The 20,185-nt window shown below is 53.9% G+C and overlaps 2 protein-coding genes across 2 annotated transcripts in view; both read right to left on the bottom strand.

Moving 5' to 3' along the window:
• Window positions 1-4,509: 4,509 nt before the first annotated feature.
• S1PR4 (sphingosine-1-phosphate receptor 4) lies at window positions 4,510-11,496 on the bottom strand. The gene is made up of 4 exons (XM_006897966.1): window positions 11,475-11,496; window positions 11,359-11,369; window positions 5,763-5,877; window positions 4,510-5,666 (listed from the first exon to the last, which is right to left on the bottom strand). The coding sequence occupies exons 1-4, from the start codon at window positions 11,494-11,496 to the stop codon at window positions 4,510-4,512; spliced, it is 1,305 nt and encodes a 434-aa protein (XP_006898028.1).
• Window positions 11,497-14,488: 2,992 nt separating this feature from the next.
• GNA15 (guanine nucleotide binding protein (G protein), alpha 15 (Gq class)) overlaps window positions 14,489-20,185 on the bottom strand; it is a 52,269-nt gene continuing 46,572 nt past the window's right edge. Inside the window, exons 5-7 of the mRNA XM_006897907.1 lie at window positions 18,835-18,964; window positions 15,355-15,508; window positions 14,489-14,781 (exon numbers count right to left, since the gene is read on the bottom strand). Coding sequence (XP_006897969.1) covers window positions 14,552-14,781; window positions 15,355-15,508; window positions 18,835-18,964 — 514 coding nt within the window. The 3' untranslated portion in view covers window positions 14,489-14,551. The remainder of the gene's footprint in view (window positions 14,782-15,354; window positions 15,509-18,834; window positions 18,965-20,185) is intronic.

The following is a 20,185-nucleotide window of genomic DNA, read 5'->3' on the forward strand; positions in this document are numbered from 1 at the left end:
GGTGAGTGTACCTCCCTGCAGGTGGTGAGCGTACCTGGCACCCCTCCGGGTGAGTGTACCTCCCTGCAGGTGGTGAGCGTACCTGGCACCCCTGCAGATGCCCTGTTTCCAACAAGGTCACGTTCTTAGGGACCAGGGATGAGGATGCCAATCTCTGTCTTTAGGGGCAGAATTCACCACTAACAGCACCGCTGGGCTAACCCAGGAGCGCCCAGGCGCCTCCGCGGGCAGCGTGTGCACCCAAGGGCCTGAGGGTGTTCCTATCCTGACACACACGCCCGCTCCAGTGGCCCTGGCCCAGCACCAGCTCCGCACGGCCACCCAGGAGCGCAGCCCACGGACATCCCCATTCTGTTGCTGTAAGTGCCGTCCAGTCGTAGGCGACTCATAGCGACCCTATGAATGAAAGACCTGGACACCTGTATAACTTTCGTCCTCTCTTCAGGTTCAAAGGGTTTCTGGAGACAAGCTGTTACAGAAGCGGATGCCACTCCTGCTTCCATGCTTGTTTGAATCTAGGAGCCCCACCAAACACTGTCCACCATGGGGAACCATTCTTGCATTAGACTCATCCCCATTCTACAGTGTGGGGACTCCTGGGCCAGCCCTGGCCGTTAGAATCACCAAGACAGGAACTTTCAAGAGGCGCTGGCCAAGACAGAGCTCCCGAGCCCTGGAAACGTGGGACCCGGGGATGAACTGGTTTCTTTGTTTCATTATGCTTCATTTTCATTAAAATAGCTGCATGTGACTAAACCCCATCGAGAGAACCTCGGCTCAGGCCGCCCCCTGTGTGTCCAAGCAGCGCTGGGCGCCACAGGGATCTCCAAGGCTGTGGCCTTCAAGCCCATCTTCCCCTGTACCTCTGGGTGGATGTGAACCCCTGCCTTTGGCTAAGCGGTGAGTACGCAGCCATTTGTGCCACCCTGTGGCCTCTCACACGTAACTACTGTCCACAGGCCCCAGGAAAGGCCAGGACCCAGGCAGCTCTCCCAGGAACGCCTGCCCACAGATGCAGATGGAGACCAGCCCCTTCCCCCAGAAGCGCCGTGGGGAGGGGGTCCTCCCTGGAGCTGTCTCCCTGTGGACTCCCAGCCCCCAGAGCGGTAAGAACTCATGTCTTTGTTAAAGCCACGCATGAACGATAAAGGAGACTTCTACATCCTACTGTGGTGAACAGCACCGGGGTCAGACAAGCCTGCAAGGGGCTGCTGAGAGTGCAACTGTCGGCCTCTCCGCGCTGGGAACACAGAAGAAAGAAGAAAGGAAAAGAGCGTTTGTCCAAAGGACCAGTGCACAATATAAACTTTGGCTGGCACGGCTCTGAGACCAGAAGAACTAGGTGGTGCCCCACCCACCACGGCTGCTGAAAGGGCCCACAACAGAAGGTCTCTGGTAGGAGTGCACGAAACAGTGGAGCAAAGCTCAAAATCATGGAAAAAAGACAAGGCTTACTGGTCTGAGAAAAACTGACAGAACCCCCAGGACTACAGCCCTCGGTCACCTTTTAAACCTGGAACCAAGCTCACCACCAACTCAGCTGTCAGCCAAACAGCAGACCAGACTGTGAGACAGTCCATAAGACCTGGGGGTGCGGGGGACACACTCAGTACAATAACCAACCACACAGACAAAAGGGCGGCACGTGCCCAAGGTCAAAGCACAAAAGGTAGGAAGGGACAGGAAAGGATGAAGGGAAATAGGAAACACAGGGAAGGAGAGGGGAGAGTGCTGTTACAGCATGGGGGTCACAGTCAAGGTCATGAAACACAATGTGGACACGTTAACACGGCGCTCTGTGCACGTCCACGCAGATCACATGAATGTTCAAGTGACTCAACAAAGCCTGTGCACTGCTGGAAGTGAGCAAAGACAGCCCTACCCTCAGGTTGGCCAGCAGACAGAGGACACGTAAGCTGTGTGACACGAGAGATGTCCCTGCTCTTAAGTGCCATCAGGTTGACCGTGACTCACAGTGATCCCGGGCAGAGCAGATCTGAGCATGGTCCTCACATCCCTGTCATGTGGCGGCCGCTGGGTCAGTTCATCTCGTTGAGGGCCTTCCGCTCCTCCGCAGACCCTGCTTTTCCTGGAATGAAGTCCTTCTTCTCTGAGGTCTGGTCTCCTGACAACAGCCCAGAAGATGGTTGGAGAAGGTCCCACTTTAATCTTCACGGAAGGTGAAGATTATGGGCCAACTCCCGCTAGCCTAGCCCAGCTTTGAGGTGGCGGCCAGCTTCCTGCCGGTCAGTTCTGACTCCCGGGAGCCCCGTATGGGTGGGCCTCCTGGAAGCAGATTGCCAGGCCTCTCTTTGGAGGCACCTGGAGTGGGTGTGGACAGAGGACTCTTAGCTAATCACTCAGCCCTTGGCTGTCCTCCTACGGCCTCCACCTGCCTTCCTAGAGGAGGGCAGTAGAAGGAGCTGAGCCTGGGATGTAGGTCTGTGTGACCCTAAATCCCACCCGACACTCTCGTGACTCCACGCACAATCCAGATTAGGGTTCCGGGTGAAGAAAGCTGTAGAAATTGAAGACAGTGGGGCCAGGTGGGAGGTCTTCCTTTAAGGACTGGCTTGGTCTTGGATGGGGGAGCGTGTAAGAACATTCTACCAACTAACCTGGTGGTGCAGTGACTAGAGCAATGGGCTGCTAACCAAAAGGATGGTGGTTCGAAGCCACCGGCTGTTCCTCCAGAGGAAGATGAGGCGGTCGGCTTCTGTAAGGGCTTATAGCCTCACAAGCTGGCCGGGGCTGCTCTCCCTTGTCCTGGGGAGTCCTGAGAGTTGGAACTGATGCCACAGCGGCAGGGTAAATAAGTGTCCATGGTTTCACAGTCTATATCCGCCCCGTTCAATATGGGGGCAGCCCCCTGGGGGCAAGCGCCCTCATGGCACAACAGTTAAGTGTTTAACTGGTTGCTCACCAAAAGGTTGGCAGTTTGAACCCCACCTAGCTGCTATGCCAGGGAAAGACCTGGCAATCCACTGTCCTAAAGATGACAGCCTGGGAGACCCAGGTGGTTCTGCCCTATCACATGGGGTCGCTGTGGTCACAAGCAATTGTCTGACACCCAACAACACTACAGGGATGTTTAACTGTAAAACTGCATCCAGTTCAGCTCCTCTGCAGACACACAGACAGACACAAACACAGGCTGGGGCCATCCTAGACAGAGCGGACGGAGACCATCTCCATGCCTCAGAACCCTGACAAGGGGCGTGAGCCTTGGCTGCCGTCCTCCCCTCAGCCCATTTCACAGATAAGTAAAGAAAGGCAAGGTAGGTAGTTCAGAGGGAAGAGGGGTGGGCAAGTGCCCAGGCCAGGCCAGGCCACCCCTGCTGGTCCCGAGAGCGAGGTCCCCAGATCAAGCCCCAGGGGGACCAGAGGCCAGAGCTTCAGTGTGTTAGAAGCTGCAGGATGAAGTCAGGGTCCTGGGGCATGGGGAGGAGTCTTCAGGCCCTGGCCTGAGAGCAAGAAGGGGAAGTGAGCGAGAAGAGGCGGGCGTGGGAAGTCTCGCAATGGCCAGCCACACTCGTCACACACTTACGGTCAGAGAGGTGTCAAAACACATACAAACACATGCACGTTCACACACACACACACACACACACACACACACCCTGCCTCATACATGCACCTGCAAGGCCCACGCGTACAGAGATGCAGGCATGAACTCGTATACATATATGCATACACGTGCAAAACTTTGAACAGGGCACACACACACACCCTGGGAGCAAGAAATGACAGTGTCTGCACACACAGAGAGAAATGTCTTATATTTTCACAAATTATGTTGCACTCAGAGCACAGACACATTCAGAACACAGCACAGGCACACAGAGACACACTAGGGGCCCCAGAGAGGTCAGGATGCCCTCCCTCTCACCCTCCTCCCAGCCTAATACAAGAAGGGAACCCCTTACACATTCACACAGAGAGAAGGCATCCAAACACACACACACACGGAGGGTGCCACCACACACGTACTCACACGCCTCTACTCCTCCCCTCACAGCAGAGCCCTGCAGCACTCAGGCCCCCACTCTCCCGGCAAAGCGCACCCTCGGTTAGCACACACCTTCTGGACCCACCGCCCCGCACACACGGAAGAAGAGAGAGGCGGTGACATCCTGGACCGTTATTGAACGTCTTTGTTGACAGGGATTCATACCCACAGAGCTGGCTCTCAAATCCGAGTGAAGGCTCCCCAGAATCACATAGGAGCCAGAATGTAGGTAAACCCAGTAGCCTCTCCACAGCGCTCCTTACGCCAAGAGACAGTCCCTCCACCAGGGAAACTTCCAGAAATGTTTGGAAACTTCTGGAAGTCGGCTTAGCAGCAGGTCCTCGGAAGGCTGCAGGGTCTCAGCTGACCCCTTCTCTCACGCGTCCCCCTGGGCCATCTTCTGCCCAGCAGAGGGGCATGGTGTGGGTGCAGGCCTGGCCCCAGCACAGGGGCACAGTGTGGGTGCAGGCCTGGCGTCCGTGCTGGCTGGAGCTCCATGCTCAGTTGCTCCTGACACTGGAGATGCTGGACAGGGGCTCCCGCATGCGGAAGCTCAGCGAGCGGGAGCCCCGGAAGCTGTCCCTGGGCCGCAGCGAGCTGTCGGTGGTGGAGGCGCCCGAGTGCGCCTCGGCGGCGCGCGCCAGGCAGTCCCCGGGCCCGCGGATGCCCAGGCGCAGGCAGGCGCCGCACAGGAAGCCGAGCACGGCGCGGCACACCTCGCGGCTGCGGAACGAGTAGATGAGCGGGTTCACGGCCGAGTTGAGCACGGCCAGGGTCAGGATCCAGTCCATGCCCCGCAGGTACTCCTGCGCCCACACGGTGGAGCCGAAGACGTCGGCCAGCAGCAGACCGAAGAGCGGCCCCCAGCACACCACGAAGGCGGCCAGGATCATGAGCACCGTGCGCAGCAGGCGTTGCGCGCGGGGCCCCTGGCGCCCGCTGAGGCGCACCACCCGGAAGATGGCGCCGTAGAGCACCAGGATGCAGGCGAGGATGAGCGCGAAGACCACCACGCAGAAGAGGATGTACTCGCGCGCGTAGAGCGGGAGGAGGCTGGAGCAGCGCGGGAAGCGGCACGCGCAGTTCCAGCCGAGCAGCGGCAGCAGCCCCAGCAGCGCGGCCAGCAGCCAGCACAGCCCCATGAGGCCGCACACGCGCACCCTCTTGGTGGCGCGCCGCTCGGCCACCGGGCGCACCATGGTGGTGAAGCGCTCGACGGCTGTGAAGAGCAGGCTGAAGGTGGACGCGGCCAGCGCCATGAAGAGCAGGCCTTCGCGCACGAACCACTGCGAGGGCGCCAGGCGGAAGGTGCGAGCGCCCGACAGCAGCACGTTGGCCAGGTAGGCCACGCCGGTGAGCAGGTCGCTGAGCGCGATGTTGACCAGGCAGTAGAAGACCCAGCGCCGCGACCGCATGCGCGTGGTGATGGCGGCCAGCACCAGGAGGTTTTCCAGGACCACCAGGCAGCTCACAGCCACGAAGAGGCCCAGCAGCGGGGCCAGCCCGCCGTCCTCGGGGCCCCGGCGCCAGGCCAGGCGCCCCGAGTGGTTGTAATGCAGGAGGATGAGGCGACTGTGGTCCTCGGCGACCAGGTGCTGGCAGGACTCGGGGGCCAGTGCCGGGGCCCCGGTGGCATTCATAGCGGGCCCGGGGCAGACTGAGGAGGCCTGGGGCGGCGGGCAGGGCAGGGTGGGGCTGCCGCCTTGCCCGGCTGTTTCCTGTTATTTGAAATTTCCTGTTATGTTCAAGGTACCCCCAGGGCTGCGGGGAGGCCCGGCGGGGAGCAGCACCAACGGTCGGTTGGTCGGTAGGCTGTCTGTGGATCTGTCCCTTTGCCAGACCCCCGCCTTGCCCGGCCCCTTCCGGTCCTCGAAAGCACAGGGGGGCAGAGACGGAGGTGGGAGTTACCTGGGGCGATGTCTCCGCCCGCCCAGGCTGCACCTCCACTTTGCTGTGGCCCTGCTCCCCTTCTGACAGAAGCCTGGAAGAGTAATTCCTTGGGGAGGGGTGGAAACGGGACATTTCAAGAGGGTGAGCATGACCATGGGGTGCCCTGCCTGTCCCCCCAGCCCCCATGAAGGTGCCTTCCTCTACCAGGCCCTTCCCCCACCCCAAGGCCATTTGGTCCACAGCCTTCCTGACACCGTGGGGCCTTTGGTATGTGGAGGAGGTGAGGGTGCCACGTGCCCCCTAAAAGGCACAGGTAGCCCATGGGGGCACAGGTGAGGTACAGGTGTCTCGGGGGCACAGATGTGTCAAGGGGTGCAGATATGTCATGGGATCCGGGAGTATCACAGGGTGCAGGTGTGTCCTGCAGGCACAGATATCCATGGGAGGGTCTCATGAACAGCACAGGTGTCTCAAGAGACTCGTACATGTGTCCTCAGGGGCACTGAGCTGACCTGCACTGAACCCCAAGGTCAGGATGACCCTCGGTCCTGTTCAGGCCCTGACCCAGCTAAGGCACAACAGTCCTAAGGCCCAGCCCCTATGGAGGCCCCAGGCCTGTCCCAGACAGCACACTAGGATGAAGGCACCACAAGATGGGAAAGTGGGGGAGCTCACACTGTCATGGAAGGTGGAGTGGGGCCCTGGCAAGCACCCTGTGCCCTGTCCACACACGGACACCCAGAGGCTTCAGGCCAAGCATCCTAGGCACCACGTGGAAATGGCAGTGCCCCTACTGCGCCTGCCTTCCCCATCCCTGCCCGCCCGCCGGGCATTGGGCTCCCGGAACTCTGAGCCCGGAGCGCCCCAGGAGCTTGCATGCCCGGCCCAGGCCAGAGCTCCTGCCGCGCATGCATGACGGCCTGGCCAGCGCCGCTGTCCAGCACCGCTGTCCAGCTGTCCAGCTTTGTGTCACTGAGGCAGGCGGGCCGGTCTGCGCTCAGTCCGTTCCTTCTACACGCAGCGGAGCAAGGCCACTGGGCGACCCCAGCTCCACCACCGCGCGGTCCCTTCCCAGTGACTTGCAGGCTGGACCAGGACTGCCCACAGGGTTTCCAAGACTGGAGTCTTTCTCACAAAGAGCGGCTGGTGGATTTGAACTAGCAGCCTAATGCACCACCAGACACCTCTCCATGACACCACCAGGCACCATTCATGGCACCACCAGGCTCCTCTCGACCGACGGCAGGTCGATGTGAACTTCCCGGATGATCTCTTATAGCTGGTGACGGTCATGACCATCCTCATGGAAACAGTGGGGCCTTTGGAGGGGTGCCCCGGGCACGGCCCACACGTTTCACACCTCACACAGGCCGCTGCCTTTGTCCTACGTACACGGCCATTACCATGACCGGTGAGGGATGGGACTGAGGTGATCCACAGCATTTTCACTGGCTCATTTTTGGAAATTGGTCGCCAGGCCTTTCTTCCTAGTCCATCTTAGTCTGGAGGCCCCCCTGAAATCTGTCCGGCCTCCTGACAGTGGCTGAGCAGTGGCTGCCCATGAAGCGTGCTGCCCGGGACTCAAGCCGAGGCCTCTCGTGTGGAAGGTGAGACTCTTCCCCCTGAGCAGCCAATCGCTTTACACACATTTGTTCTTGGTAGGTGCTGCGGGGTTGCTTTCATCTCATGGCACTCCATGTGGCTGGCTGGCTGGCTGGCTCCACAGGGTTTCCTCAGCCACCATGTTTACAGAAGCCTGTTGCCAGCCTTTTAGCCTGTAAAATTAAGTGGATTCGAACCACTAACCATTAGTCAGCACCTGATTGGGTCTCACTCAATTCTACAGTCATCTGCCTGTTACGAAGAGCAATTCTCCTTCGAGGCATCTGCCTCAGAGACACAGCTCTAGCAAGATGCAGATGCAGAGGATTGCTCATGGACAAGTAGTTTGCAATAGCAAGATAACAGAAGCTGCTCAGACACCTGGACCCGGGGAAGTGTCTGGGTGACAGCGCTTGAGTCTGCAGTGGAGTACTTCGCAGCTGTGAAAAAGGAAGAGGTCGGCTCCGACCACAGAAGGGAGTGATTTCCTGAACCAGAGATTAAGAGGTAAAGTGCAAAAGAACGTATGCAGTGTGACAGTTTCTGTTTAATAAACAAAACAAAAAGATGCCTGCCTATTTCTTTAGAACACATCCACAACTACCCACCAGGAACTAGTGAGTCGGTGAGACTGACACCGAAAAGAGGAGAGAATGCTTTAGTGAATGAATGGTGTAGTCTTTAAGTAGATTTCAAATGAGTCCTTAAGCAGCACGAAGGGTTCAGTGAGTGCTTGACTACTAGCTAGAAGGCTGGCAGTTCAAACCCACCCATGAGTCCCACGAAAGAAAGGCCTGGCTATCTGCTTCCATAGAGATCACAGCCTAGAAATCCTGTTGGAACGCTGAACAAAGGGGGTCCTCTTGAGCAGAGATTGCCTTGACAGCAACTCACAAAAGAAACCTCATTTTGAAACACTTTGCAGATGTGTTCTACACGTAAAACCACACAATTTTCAGCAAGGCTGGGTGCAGGGGTGGAATGCTTAAAGATGAAGTAGAAAACAAACGGGCTCAATTGTATTTCAAGTGAACCCGAAACCACACCTAAAGAGGGGGTGGAGGGAGTGCACCAAGACACTTTCAAACTCAGTGCTGAGGCCCAGATGAGAAGAGATCAAAGAAAGCGAGCACTTTATTACCTAGGTTTTTTTTGTTGCAAGAGTTTTAGGTGCAACAATTAGGAAACTATTATGTGTGTTGTGGGTTTTGAGAAAAGATGCTACATTGATATTATTAGGAACCAGGGTCTTCTTAGGGGAAGAAAAAAAACCACACAAAAAACTACATTCAAATGAAGTTAAACAAAATTTCACCACCCTTGCTTGCTAAGAAGCATGCTGGCTGCATTTCTTTCACAAGAGATTTGCCTGTCTTTCGGTAATCCATGGTATATTCTGTATTCTTTGCCATCACCACATTGCAAAGGCAGCAAATCCCTGTCTTCCGCCGGCACTGTCCATCTTCCCATGCATATAAGGTAACTGGAAAGGGCACAGCTTGGATCAGGTGGCCCCTTGCTCTTCAAGAGGGGATGTCTTTGCTATTTAACAATTTCGAGAAGTCCTAGCGGTGAATTTGCCTGGTGCAAGACTTCATTTGATTTCTGCCACTTCTATGGATGTTAATCTTGAGAACAAGGTGTGGAGTTTAGTCCATAATAATCTATCAATTCTGATTTGTTTTGTTATGATTTTATCACAATGAAATGTATATTTAGTTGTTGTTATATGCCTTCAAATTGCCTGTGACTCATAGCAACCCTATGTACATGTACATTACCTCTGAAACCTGCCCTATCCTGAGCCAATCTCTCTGTCTCTGACAGACCTAATCCCATTGCTCCAGTCACTGAGTCAATCCATGTTATCCAGGGTCTTCCTCTCCTGCACTGTCTCTCCATCCTTCCAAGCATGATGTTCCTCTCCAATGACTGGCCCCTCCTGGCCACATGCCCGAAGTGTCTGAGATGGAGCTTCAAAATCCTTGCCTCCAGCGAGAAAACTGGTTTCACCCTCTCCAGGTCAGACCTGTTGGTTCTCTTGGCAGCCCATGTATGCTCAATACTCTTCTCCAGCACAACTCAGAGGCATCTTTCTTCCTTCCTTCCTTCCTTCCTTCCTTTCTCTCTCTCTCTCTCTCTCTTTCTTTTTTAACAAGGCTCCTTAATAACACTTTTTTTTTTACCTTGGAAGATTTATTATTATTATTAATTTTAATGAAAATTTACAGAGACTTTGGATTTCCATTCATTCATTGTTTCACTTTTCTCCCTGCCCACCTCTCCCCCCAGTTAGCCCTTCTCTTTGAAAAGTAAAAGAGAAACTCTTTCATTGTTATGCAATCCCTCCCCCAAGTCCATTCTACTATGCAGCCTTCATTCTGGACTCCCGTATTGACAATACCACCTAATCATATATCCCTTTAAACAGATCCCTCCCTCATATGTTTCAATACAGTATACATAATTTATCCTCTCTTTCTCAGGCTTCCCCCAACCCCGATGTCAGTCTCATTTTACAGCAGTGGCCCTATGCAGTATTTGTCCTTTTGTGACTGAGATATTTTGCTCAGCATAATGTCCTCCAGGGTCACCCATTTTGAATATTACATGAGTTTTTTGTTTTTCAATGCAGCGTAGTATTCCACTGTGTGAATATACCACAGCTTCTCTATCCATTTGTTTGTTGATGGGCACTTGGGTTGTTTCCAGCTCTTTGCTATTGTGAACAAAGCTGCAATAAACATGGGTGTACATGATCCTTTTCTATTATCCTTAATTATTGTCCAGCTCTCTGATGTATAGCAAGTACTTGAGAAGACTATGGTCCGGAGCAAGTACATCTTAGTCTCCAGGCTGACATCGTTGCTCTTCAGTACTCTAGAGAGGTTCCTGACAGCAGACTTCCCCAATGCAATTTGTCTTTTGATTTCTTGACTGCTGGTGCCAAGAGTGTTGATTGTGGAACCAAGTAGACTGAACTTATCAACAATCTCAATATCTTTTTCATCCATCATGAAGCTGCCAATAGGCCCAGTAGTGAGAATCTTTGTTTTCTTGATGTTGAGACAATAAATATTGAAGACTACAGTCCTTGACCTTCTGCAGCAAATGCCTCATGTCCTCTTCAGTTTCAGCAAGCAAGGTTATGTCATATGCATAATGCAGGCTGTTGACATACAAATTCAAGCCTCAAGTTGCACTATTTAGGGATGCTACAGACAAAATCTTGACTGATCCAGGAAACAGCAAAATAAGATGAAGGAAATACACAGTCATTGTACCAAAAAGAATTGGCCAACACTGACAGATTTCAGGAAGTACCATATGATCAAGAGCCAATGATCATGAACATGTTCAAGCTTCATTGAAGGCAAAAAATAAGGCGCCAAGGATCAATGGATATCAGTTGACATGTTTCAAATGGACAGATGCAGCCCTGGATGTGCTCACAGTGTGTATCAGGAAAGTTGGAGGAAAGCCGCCTGGCAGACTGACTGGAAGAGGTCCTGATTTGTTCCCATTCCCAAGAAAGATGATCCAATAAAATATGGAAACGATTGAACAATATCATTAGTATCACATGCAGGCAAAATACTGCTGTAGCTTGTTTTTAACAGCAGATAGATAAGAGAATTACCAGAAGTTCAAGCAGGATTTAGAAGAGGCTGTGGCACCAGGGATATCATTGCTGATGTCAGATGGATCCTGGCTGAAAGCAAAGAACACCAGAAAAATGTCTACTTGTGTTTTCTTAACTATGCAAAGGCATTTGACTGTGGGTCAAAACAAACTTTTAACCTTGAGAAGAGTGGGAATCTCAGAACACGTGATTGTGTTTGTGGGAAACTTATACTTGACCAAGAGACTGTTGTGCAAACAGAGGAAGGGAAGACGGCTTAAAACTACAGGTGTGTCTTTTCTCTACACCCATTTAAACTATATGCTGAGCAAATCACTCAAGAAGCTGGACTCGATGTTGAAGAATGTGGCATCAAGACTGGAGGAAGACTCATCAATAACTTTTATTATGCAGACGATACAACCTTGCTTGCTGAAAGTGAAGAGGACTTGAAGCACTTGCTGTGGAAGGTTAAAGACTGAAGCCTTCAATATAGATTGCATCTCAATGTCAAGAAAACAAAAATCCTTTCCACTGGACTCTTTGGCAACTCATGATAGATGAAGAAATAGTTGTTGACCCCTTCATCTTTCTTGGATCCACAATCAATACACTTGGTACCAGCAATCAGGTGATCAGGAGACATATTGCATTGGGAAGATCTATAATCAGTGTCCACTCCAAATTATTGAGGAACAATGATTTCATTTTGAGGACTAAGGTGCACCTGATTCAGGCCACAGTCTTTTCAACCACTTACTATGCTGATAAGAGCTAGACAGTGAATAAGGATGACAGAAGTGATGCCCTAGAAAAGTTGTTGTTGTTGTTGTTGATTGCTTTCAAGTAGAGGACTCATAGCAACCCTATGAACAAAAGGCTTGAAGCCCCTCTTCAACTATGGACATTTATCAAAGTTCACAGAGTTTTTGGAGGCATGTTATTTAGGAAGTGGATGCCACTCCTACTTCTAAATCTATTATAGTATGTTATTGTTTTTATATGCCATTGAGTCTCTGGTGATGTGTAGTGACCCTATGTACAGCAACTCTGAACCCTTCGTTGTCCTGAGCCAGTCACACTAATTCTGACACACCAACCCCCATCATCCCAGTCACTATCACTCCATCTCATCCTGGGTCTCCCTCTCCTGCCCTGTCCATCCACCCTTCAGAGCATGATGTCCTTCTCCAAGGACTGATCTCTCCTGGTCACGTGCCCAAAGCATGTGAGCGGACCTTCAAAATCCTAGTCTCCAAGGAAAGACTTGGTTTTACCTTCTCCAAGACAGACATACTTGTTTTCCTGGCAGTCCATGGTATGTTCAAGACTCTTCTCGAGCACCACAACTCGAAGACATCTATTCTTCTTCTGCCATCCTTAGTTATTTTCCAACCCTCTGAAGCATGACAAGTAATTGAGAAGACCATGGTCTGGATTAGGTGCACCTTTGTTTCTAGGCTGATGTTGTTGCTCTTCAGCACTCTGGAGAAGCCATGACAGCAGATTTTCCCAATGCAATTTGTCTTCTGATTTCCTGATTGCTGGCGCTAAGAGTGTTGATTGTGGATCCGAGCAAGCTCTAGTTATTAACAATAATCACTTCTCCATCTAATCTAGTGCTGCCAATTGGCCCAGTGGTGAGACTGTCTTCTTGATGTTGAGCTTCAATCCATATCAAAGACTACAATCCTTGACCTTTTGCAGCAAGTGCTTCAGGTCCTCCTCAGTTTCAGCAAGCAAGGTTGTATCATTTGCATATTGTAGGTTGTTAATGAGTCTTCCTCCAATCCTGATGTCACTACAGAATATCCCATGGGCGGCCAAAAGAACAGATACATCTCGGAGAAAGTGCAGCCAGAGTGCTTCGTGGAGACCAAGATGACAAAGCCTCATCTCACATTATTTGGGCATGGTGCTAGGTGAGGTTTTTCCTTGCAGAGAGACATCATTCTTGGAAAAGGAGAGGGATGTCAAAGGGGAGGAAGACCCTCAAGCAGGTGGACTGGCATAGTGACCACACAGTGGTTTGAGAGTGCTAGGGATTGCGAGGACGGCACAGGACAGGACAGGTTCACATCTGTTCACAGCGTTGCTGTGAGTCGTACCTGACTTGATAAACAACGTGGGAGACGACTGGCCATCCTGTTGAACAGCAGGTGGGTTCAAACGGAACGCCTTTGGGATGGGAGCACAGCTCCTGAACATCAGGCCACAGGTTCCAATCTACCAGCTGCTTCGAAGCAGATGGACTTTTTATGTCACTGCAGCCTCTGAAAACCTTGCAGCTACGGGCCTGTGCCGGCCTGACAGCACACAACAACAGCTCTATATATTAAAAATGTGAATATTTTCACCAAATTAAATATTTAAAACTCAAACATGTTGAATGAATGAAATATTGGCTCTGCGTATCCAATTGCAACCGACTTTGGTCAAATTATTGAGTCTGTTGGTTTCCTTATCTGTAAGATGGGGTGACACAGCTCCTAGGCCGTGGGGCAGCCCAGGGGTGGCCGGACCCTGATGCGAGTCTAGGACACATTAAATACAGCTTCTCCATCAATATCCTTATCCTCATCCAAGTTGGGCAGTGACCATTGCTAGGATTTGGGTGGGGCTGTGTGGCAACAGAGGGTCTGCTGGGACTCCAACTCCCAGCTCTAAATGTGCACGATCCCGCTGAGCTCAGGCACTGCTCCCAGCACAGGTGGGCGGATAACGAGCAGAACTTCCCTCTTCCCAAGGTCTCTGTCACGACCTCCTCATCCCCCAGATCCTGGGGGAAAGACCGTGCGAGGAAGGCGAGCGAGGGTCAGAAACTGGACGCTGACAGCCGAATCCCTAGCAATCATGTTTTCAGTGTCACTTGTTTAATGTGGCTAGGAGTCCCGCAGAGGGTGAGAATAAATACAGAAGGGTGGGAGGTGCCGCGCCCTGACCCGGCCTGGGAGGAGGGGTGCCTGGAAGGCCCTGTACTGTCCTAAATGCCCGCCAGGTGGTGCCAGAGCCCCATCGCCAGAAGGACCAGGCTCCCCACGGACCCCCAAAGGAGGGACCCCAGTACAGGAGGTGATATCACGGAAGTGTGAGAAACACATCCACTCCAATCCTGGAGCTCTCGTTTGTTAACCCCTTCCTACCCGCTGGCATCTGAAATGGTCATTTTGGTCCCCTGCTTTGGAGCAGGGAAATCGAGTCACGGGAGCGCAGAACTGGCGGGTGAGAGGCAGAGAGGGGGCAGCAGGTTTCCACCCCCTGACTCGCTCGCTTCTGGCTGTCCTGCCACCAGGGCCTAGGATGACCCGAGGGCCTGGGGGCTTGGGGGTCCCGAGGAGCGCGTGGCCCAGTGCGCACAGCCCAGGCCCGCAGGCGGCTCCTTGCGCCCCTGCCCGCCGGCGGCTCCGCGCCCCCGGGACGCGCCTGGGTCACAGCAGGTTGATCTCGTCCAGGTAGCGGGCGAGCACGGAGTCCCGCACGTCCTTGAAGACCTTGCGGATGTTCTGCGTGTCCGTGGCGCACGTGTAGTGACTGAAGAGGCGGCGCGAGCGCGGGCCCTTCTTGCTGCCTTTGGCATCTTCGTCGGCGCAGCCCGCGTACACGTCCGTGTACATGTCCAAGATGAACTGCTTGGCTGCCTCCGGGTCCTGCTTGGGGCCTGGGGTGCAGGAGGAGGAGAAAGTCAGGATCCTGGGGACAAAGGACACTGGAGAAGGGCTAGCGAGGACACACCTTTCCCATAACGCAGCATCAGGGCTGGAAGTGCCCCAGCACCCCCTCCTCTAGTGTGGGTGGGTCAACTCCTCCCTTTGACATTGAAGCTGGTCACATGACTGGGCCTAGCCAATGGGAACATGACTGGTTTGGGAGTGTCACCTGCTTTGACCAATGGCATTCTACTTTGGGACTCTGGGCGGACTTGGAGGGGGACGGAGAATGGGATCCTGACCTGCAGAGGCGGGCCATCCAACACTAACGCAGAGGGGAAACTGAGGCAAGAGATTACAATTCTCTGCTTGAAACGGAGCAGCCTAAGGAGGACGTCTGCTGTTTTATTCCCATTTTACAGGTGGGAAAACCAAAGCGGGAGGGGGAGAGGGAGGGGGGCACAGGAGGGAGATGAGCCTGGAACTCAGGTCCGACCACTCCTACGTCCTGCTGGACTCAGACATGCACGTCCGTGGGCAGCTGCTTGTGGGCAGTGAAGCGTGGAAAGGCTCGAGCCACTCACCCTGGAAGCTGGGGAAGTAGGTGGCCAGGTGGGAGGTAGGAATCTTCTCCTCCAGAATGTCAGTCTTGTTGAGGAAGAGGATTACCGACGTGCTTTTGAACCAGGGCAGCTCCAGGATGGTGCCGAACAAGGCCAGGCTCTCCTTCATGCGGTTCTGGGGAGGGGGAGGCACCAGGCCAGCGCTCCAGCCAGCTCAGCCTAGCCGGACATTGGGCCCTGTGGGAGGGGCCCTTCCCGGCTGGGGCTCAGGGGGCTGGACCTGTGTTTCTGTGTGTCCAGGGCCTGGCCTGGCCTAGTGTCCACCCTCAGTCTGCATGTCTGGGTGGCCACTTAGGTGGGTCTGTGGGTAGAGGTTGGAGTGTCTTTCCTGAATGTCCCGAGTCTGTGCATTTCTCTCCCATGCAGGTGTGTCTTGTGCACCCAGTGGGTCGTGGTCCACTAGGCTCAGAGATTCCTATGTGGTGAGCACCCCGTCGGCTCAGTGAGTGGATGCGGGGCCTGTGGAGCCGGGGCTGGGTCTACATGGCTACCCCTGCCCTGCACCCATAATGTGGTGAGATGTGGGCCCGCGGTGGACACACGTCAGAGTGGTCCAGAATTCATGCACCCTGATTGTGTCTGAAACCAGAAGTCACCACGTCTGGACATCCTCACCCCAAACCGCAGGAGCCTTAACCTCTGAACACAGTCTCTCTCAGATAATCACATTTCCGGCTGACGCTGGGGCCAGCAGGGCGGAGGGTTCACACTAACACAGGAAGAACGTCCCCAGCCTTTCAGAACCAGGTGACACTTCGCCTGCAGAGAGGCGCCTTCCTGAGCGCAGCTGCCTGTGTACTGTACAGTGTCGTGGGGGGGGGCCCTGTGGGGTTGGGGAGGATCATGTGGGGCACCATGAGGGCCCTGTGGGGCTGTGTGGTGTTGTGGGGCGCCATGAGGGATCCTGTGGGGTTGTGAGGGACCATGTAGGGTTGTGGGGCACCATGGGGGGCCCTATGGGGTTGTGTGGGGCTGTGTGGGGTTGTGGGGCACCAATGAGGGGAACTTTGGTTTTGTGAGGGACCATGTGGGGTTGTGGAGCACCATGGGTGGCCCTATGAGGTTGTGTGGGGCTGTGCAGTGTTGTGACTTATCATGGGGCCCTGTGGGGTTGTGAGCATCCCTGTGGGGTTGTGGGGCACCATGAGGGTCCATGTGGGGTTGTGAGGGGCTATATGTGACCCTGTTGGGCTGTGTAGGGCCCTGCAGGGTTGTGTGTGGCCCTGTGGGGGTTGTGTGTGGCATTGTGTCGTTGTGTGTGGCCCTGTGGGGCTCTGAGGGGCCCTGCAGCATTGTGCATGGCTCAAGTGGGGGCCATGCAGGGCCTGACCGGGTTGTGTCACTGTGTCTCTGGTCTTGAGTGTGTCTGCGTGTGTGCACGTGAGCACGGAGCCTCACTGAGGACACTCTGTGACAGCTGTGACAGGCCAGGCTGTCCTGGAGAGAGGGCGTCTCCGGGTGTGTATCCCTGTATCTGATCAGTGTGTGTGAGTGTGCACCCAGGATGTCTAGCTGAGCATATGTGCACGTGTGTGCCTGTGTGGCTACACGTGTGCATGTATGAGTGCAAGCAGGAAAGCACAACCACGTCAGAGTGCACACACACTGCACATGTGTGGCTGGACACAGGTGCACGAGCGTGTGTACATCTATACTGTGTGACTGTGTATATGTGTGTGTGCCTGTGCCTGGGGTATCTGGTCAGTCTACATGTGTGTACATGGATCTACCCATGCATGTCTGATTGAACATGTGTATCCTTTTCTTTGCACACACGTGTCTGTGTGTTGGGGTGTCTGATTGAACGTCTGTATGCTGTTGTGTGTGCACGTGTCTGTGTGTTGGGGTCTCTGAGTGTGTGTATCTTGTTGTGTGTACGGATGTGTCTGTGTGTTGGGGTGTCTGATTGAACATGTGTATCTTGTGTGTGTGCGTGTCTGTGTGTTAGGGTGTCTGATCGAATGTGTGTATGCTGTTTTGTGTGCATGTATCTGCGTGTTGGGGTGTCTGATTGAGTGTGTGTATCCTGTTCTTTGCACACTCATGTTTGTGTGTTGGGTCTGATTGCATGTATCCTCTGTGTGTATACACATGTCTGTGTGTTGGGGTGTCTGGGCATGTGAACTCTGTTGTGTTTATGCACATGTCTGTGTGTTGGGGTGTCTGTGTGTATCCTGGTGTGTGTCTGAGTGCATGTTTCTGTGTTGGGGCATCTGATTGACCGTGTGTGTCATTGTGTGCGCACGTGTCTGTGTTTTGGGGTGTCTGATTGGGCATGTGAATTCTGTTGTGTGTATGTGTCTGTGTGTTGGGGTGTCTGATTGAGCGTGTGTATGCTGTTGTGTGTACACGTGCCTGTGTGTTGGGGTGTCTGATTGAACGTGTGTATGCTGTTGTGTGTATGTGTCTGTGTGTTGGGGTGTCTGAACGTGTATATGCTGTTGTGTGTGTGTACGTGTCTGTATGTTGGGGTGTCTGATTGAGCGTGTTTATGCTGTTATGTGTGTGTGCACATGTCTGTTTTGGCGTGTCTGATTGAACGTGTGTATGCAGTTGTGTGTATGTGTCTGTGTGTTGGGGTGTCTGATTGAACGTGTGTATGCTGTTGTGTGTACACGTGTCTCTGTGTTGGGGTGTCTGATTGGATGTGTGTATGCTGTTGTGTGTACGTGCCTGTGTGTTGAGGTGTCTGATTGAACGTGTGTATGCTGTTGTGTGTGCACATGTCTGTGTTGGGGTGTCTGAGCGTGTGTATGCTGTTATGTGTGTGTGCACGTGTCTGTGTGTTGGGGTGTCTGATTGAGCGTGTGTATGCTGTTGTGCGTGTGTGCACGTGTCTGTGTGTTGGGGTGTCTGATTGAGCATGTGTATGCTGTTGTGCGTGTGTACACGTGTCTGTGTGTAGGGGTGCCTGAGCGTGTGTATGCTGTTGTGCGTGTGTGAACGTGTCTGTGTTGTGGTGTCTGATTGAACGTGTGTATGCTGTTAGGTGTGTGTACGTGTCTGTGTTGTGGTGTCTGATTGAGCATGTGTATGCTGTTGTGTGTGTGTACACGTGTCTGTGTGTAGGGGTGCCTGAGCATGTGTATGCTGTTAGGTGTGTGTACATGTGTCTGTGTGTTGGGGTGTCTGATTGAGCATGTGTATGCTGTTATGTGTGTGTACACGTGTCTGTGTGTAGGGGTGTCTGAGCGTGTGTATGCTGTTGTGTGTGTGTACACGTGTCTGTGTGTTGGGGTGTCTGATTGAGCATGTGAATGCTGTTGTACACACACATGTCCGTGTGTGGAGTGTCTGATCGAATGGGTGTGCAGTGAGCAGTGTGTGCATGTCAGTGACCGTGGTGGGTGTGTCTGGCACACACAGAGCTGACTGCAGAGCGCGGGGGCAGGGTGGGGTGAGGACCACCTGGGTGAGGACCCCGCCCCCCATCCACCGCACCTCCTGGTTGTTCTCCTCCAGACACTGGTCGTACTCGCTGAGCGAGGCCAGGTAGATGAGCGCAATCACGTTCTCAAAGCAGTGGATCCACTTCTTGCGCTCGGACTTCTGGCCTCCGACGTCCACGATCCTAGGGCAGCCAGGACACCCCCTTTCAGTTCCCAGGTGGAACTGGGCCCCCGGACCCCAGGCATACTCGGCGGCCGCCCCAAACGGAACAACAACAGTAACGAGAACATGAAGCACACGCTGGGCACCCCGAGAGGCCCTAAAGTGGAGGGGAGCCCTCTACCCAAGCTGCCGGCTTTCTCCTGTCCTCCCAGCAGAGGGCAGCAGTCAGAACGCGGCTGTGGCGCTGGTGGACTAACCTCTATGAACTCAGTTTACCCCTCAGTAAAATGGGTATGAAGGAAGCCTGGCGCCGGAGTAGGGCGCTCTGGTGGCCTAGTAGGGAAGGAGTTGCACTGCTAATCTAAAGGCAGGTGGTTTGAATACCCCAGCTGCTCATGGGAGAAAGATGGACAGTGCCCTCCCATGTTGAAGGGTCAGCTGAGTCAGTTCTGACTCCATGGAATTGAGTTGAATTTGGTGGTGCAGTGGCCAAGTGCTCAGCTGTAAACCATAAGGTCACGTGTTCGACTCCACCAGTCATTCCGAGAGAGAGAGATACGGGAGCATGCTTCCCTAAGACTCCCCACCTTGCGAACCCCGCAGGGCAGCCCTGCTCTGTCCTACAGTCGCTGTGGGTTAGAGTTCATAACACAGGTTAAAGGTGTCCAGTGTGAGGTGCCGAGGGGCTGTTCTGAGAGGAGACACCCCCACCCTGTCAGTGCCCCGCTGCTGGCCCAGGCCCCACCCACCGCCACCACAAAAGCCTGCGCCCCCCACTTCCTGTTCTCTTCTAAGAATGTGGGTCACTGATAGCAGGCTGCGTCATTTCCCCAGAGGCGACCGTTACTTGGGCAGCCACAGGAAGTGCCAGGGCCGGGGCCAGGCAGGCCAGAACCCTGACAGCAAGAGGGGCCTTCCCCGGCCTCCCGGAGGGGACGAAGCGGGGACTCCACCTCAGCTGCAGCTGAGCCTCTTGACTCAACACCGGCCCCTCCCACTTGTCTTCAGACCACCTTGAAGCCCCTTTACAAAGGAAGTCAGGATTGGGGCTCAGGAGTGGACTGACGGGGGTTTCAAGGTCAGTTTCCTCAGTATTTGAGTAGATGAACTTTGGCCTAGTCAGGTCACCTCTGAGGTGTCACTGTACAAATGACTTCTCTCCTTGGGCCCCAAAACATGCCCAGTTTACCCCAATCTGTAAATTACCCTCTGGACCCAGACTTCCCAATGAGCTTCTCTG

Source organism: Elephantulus edwardii, unplaced genomic scaffold (assembly GCF_000299155.1).
Source record: "Elephantulus edwardii isolate Elephantulus edwardi_28Jun2011 unplaced genomic scaffold, EleEdw1.0 scaffold00217, whole genome shotgun sequence".
Lineage (NCBI taxonomy): Eukaryota > Metazoa > Chordata > Mammalia > Macroscelidea > Macroscelididae > Elephantulus > Elephantulus edwardii.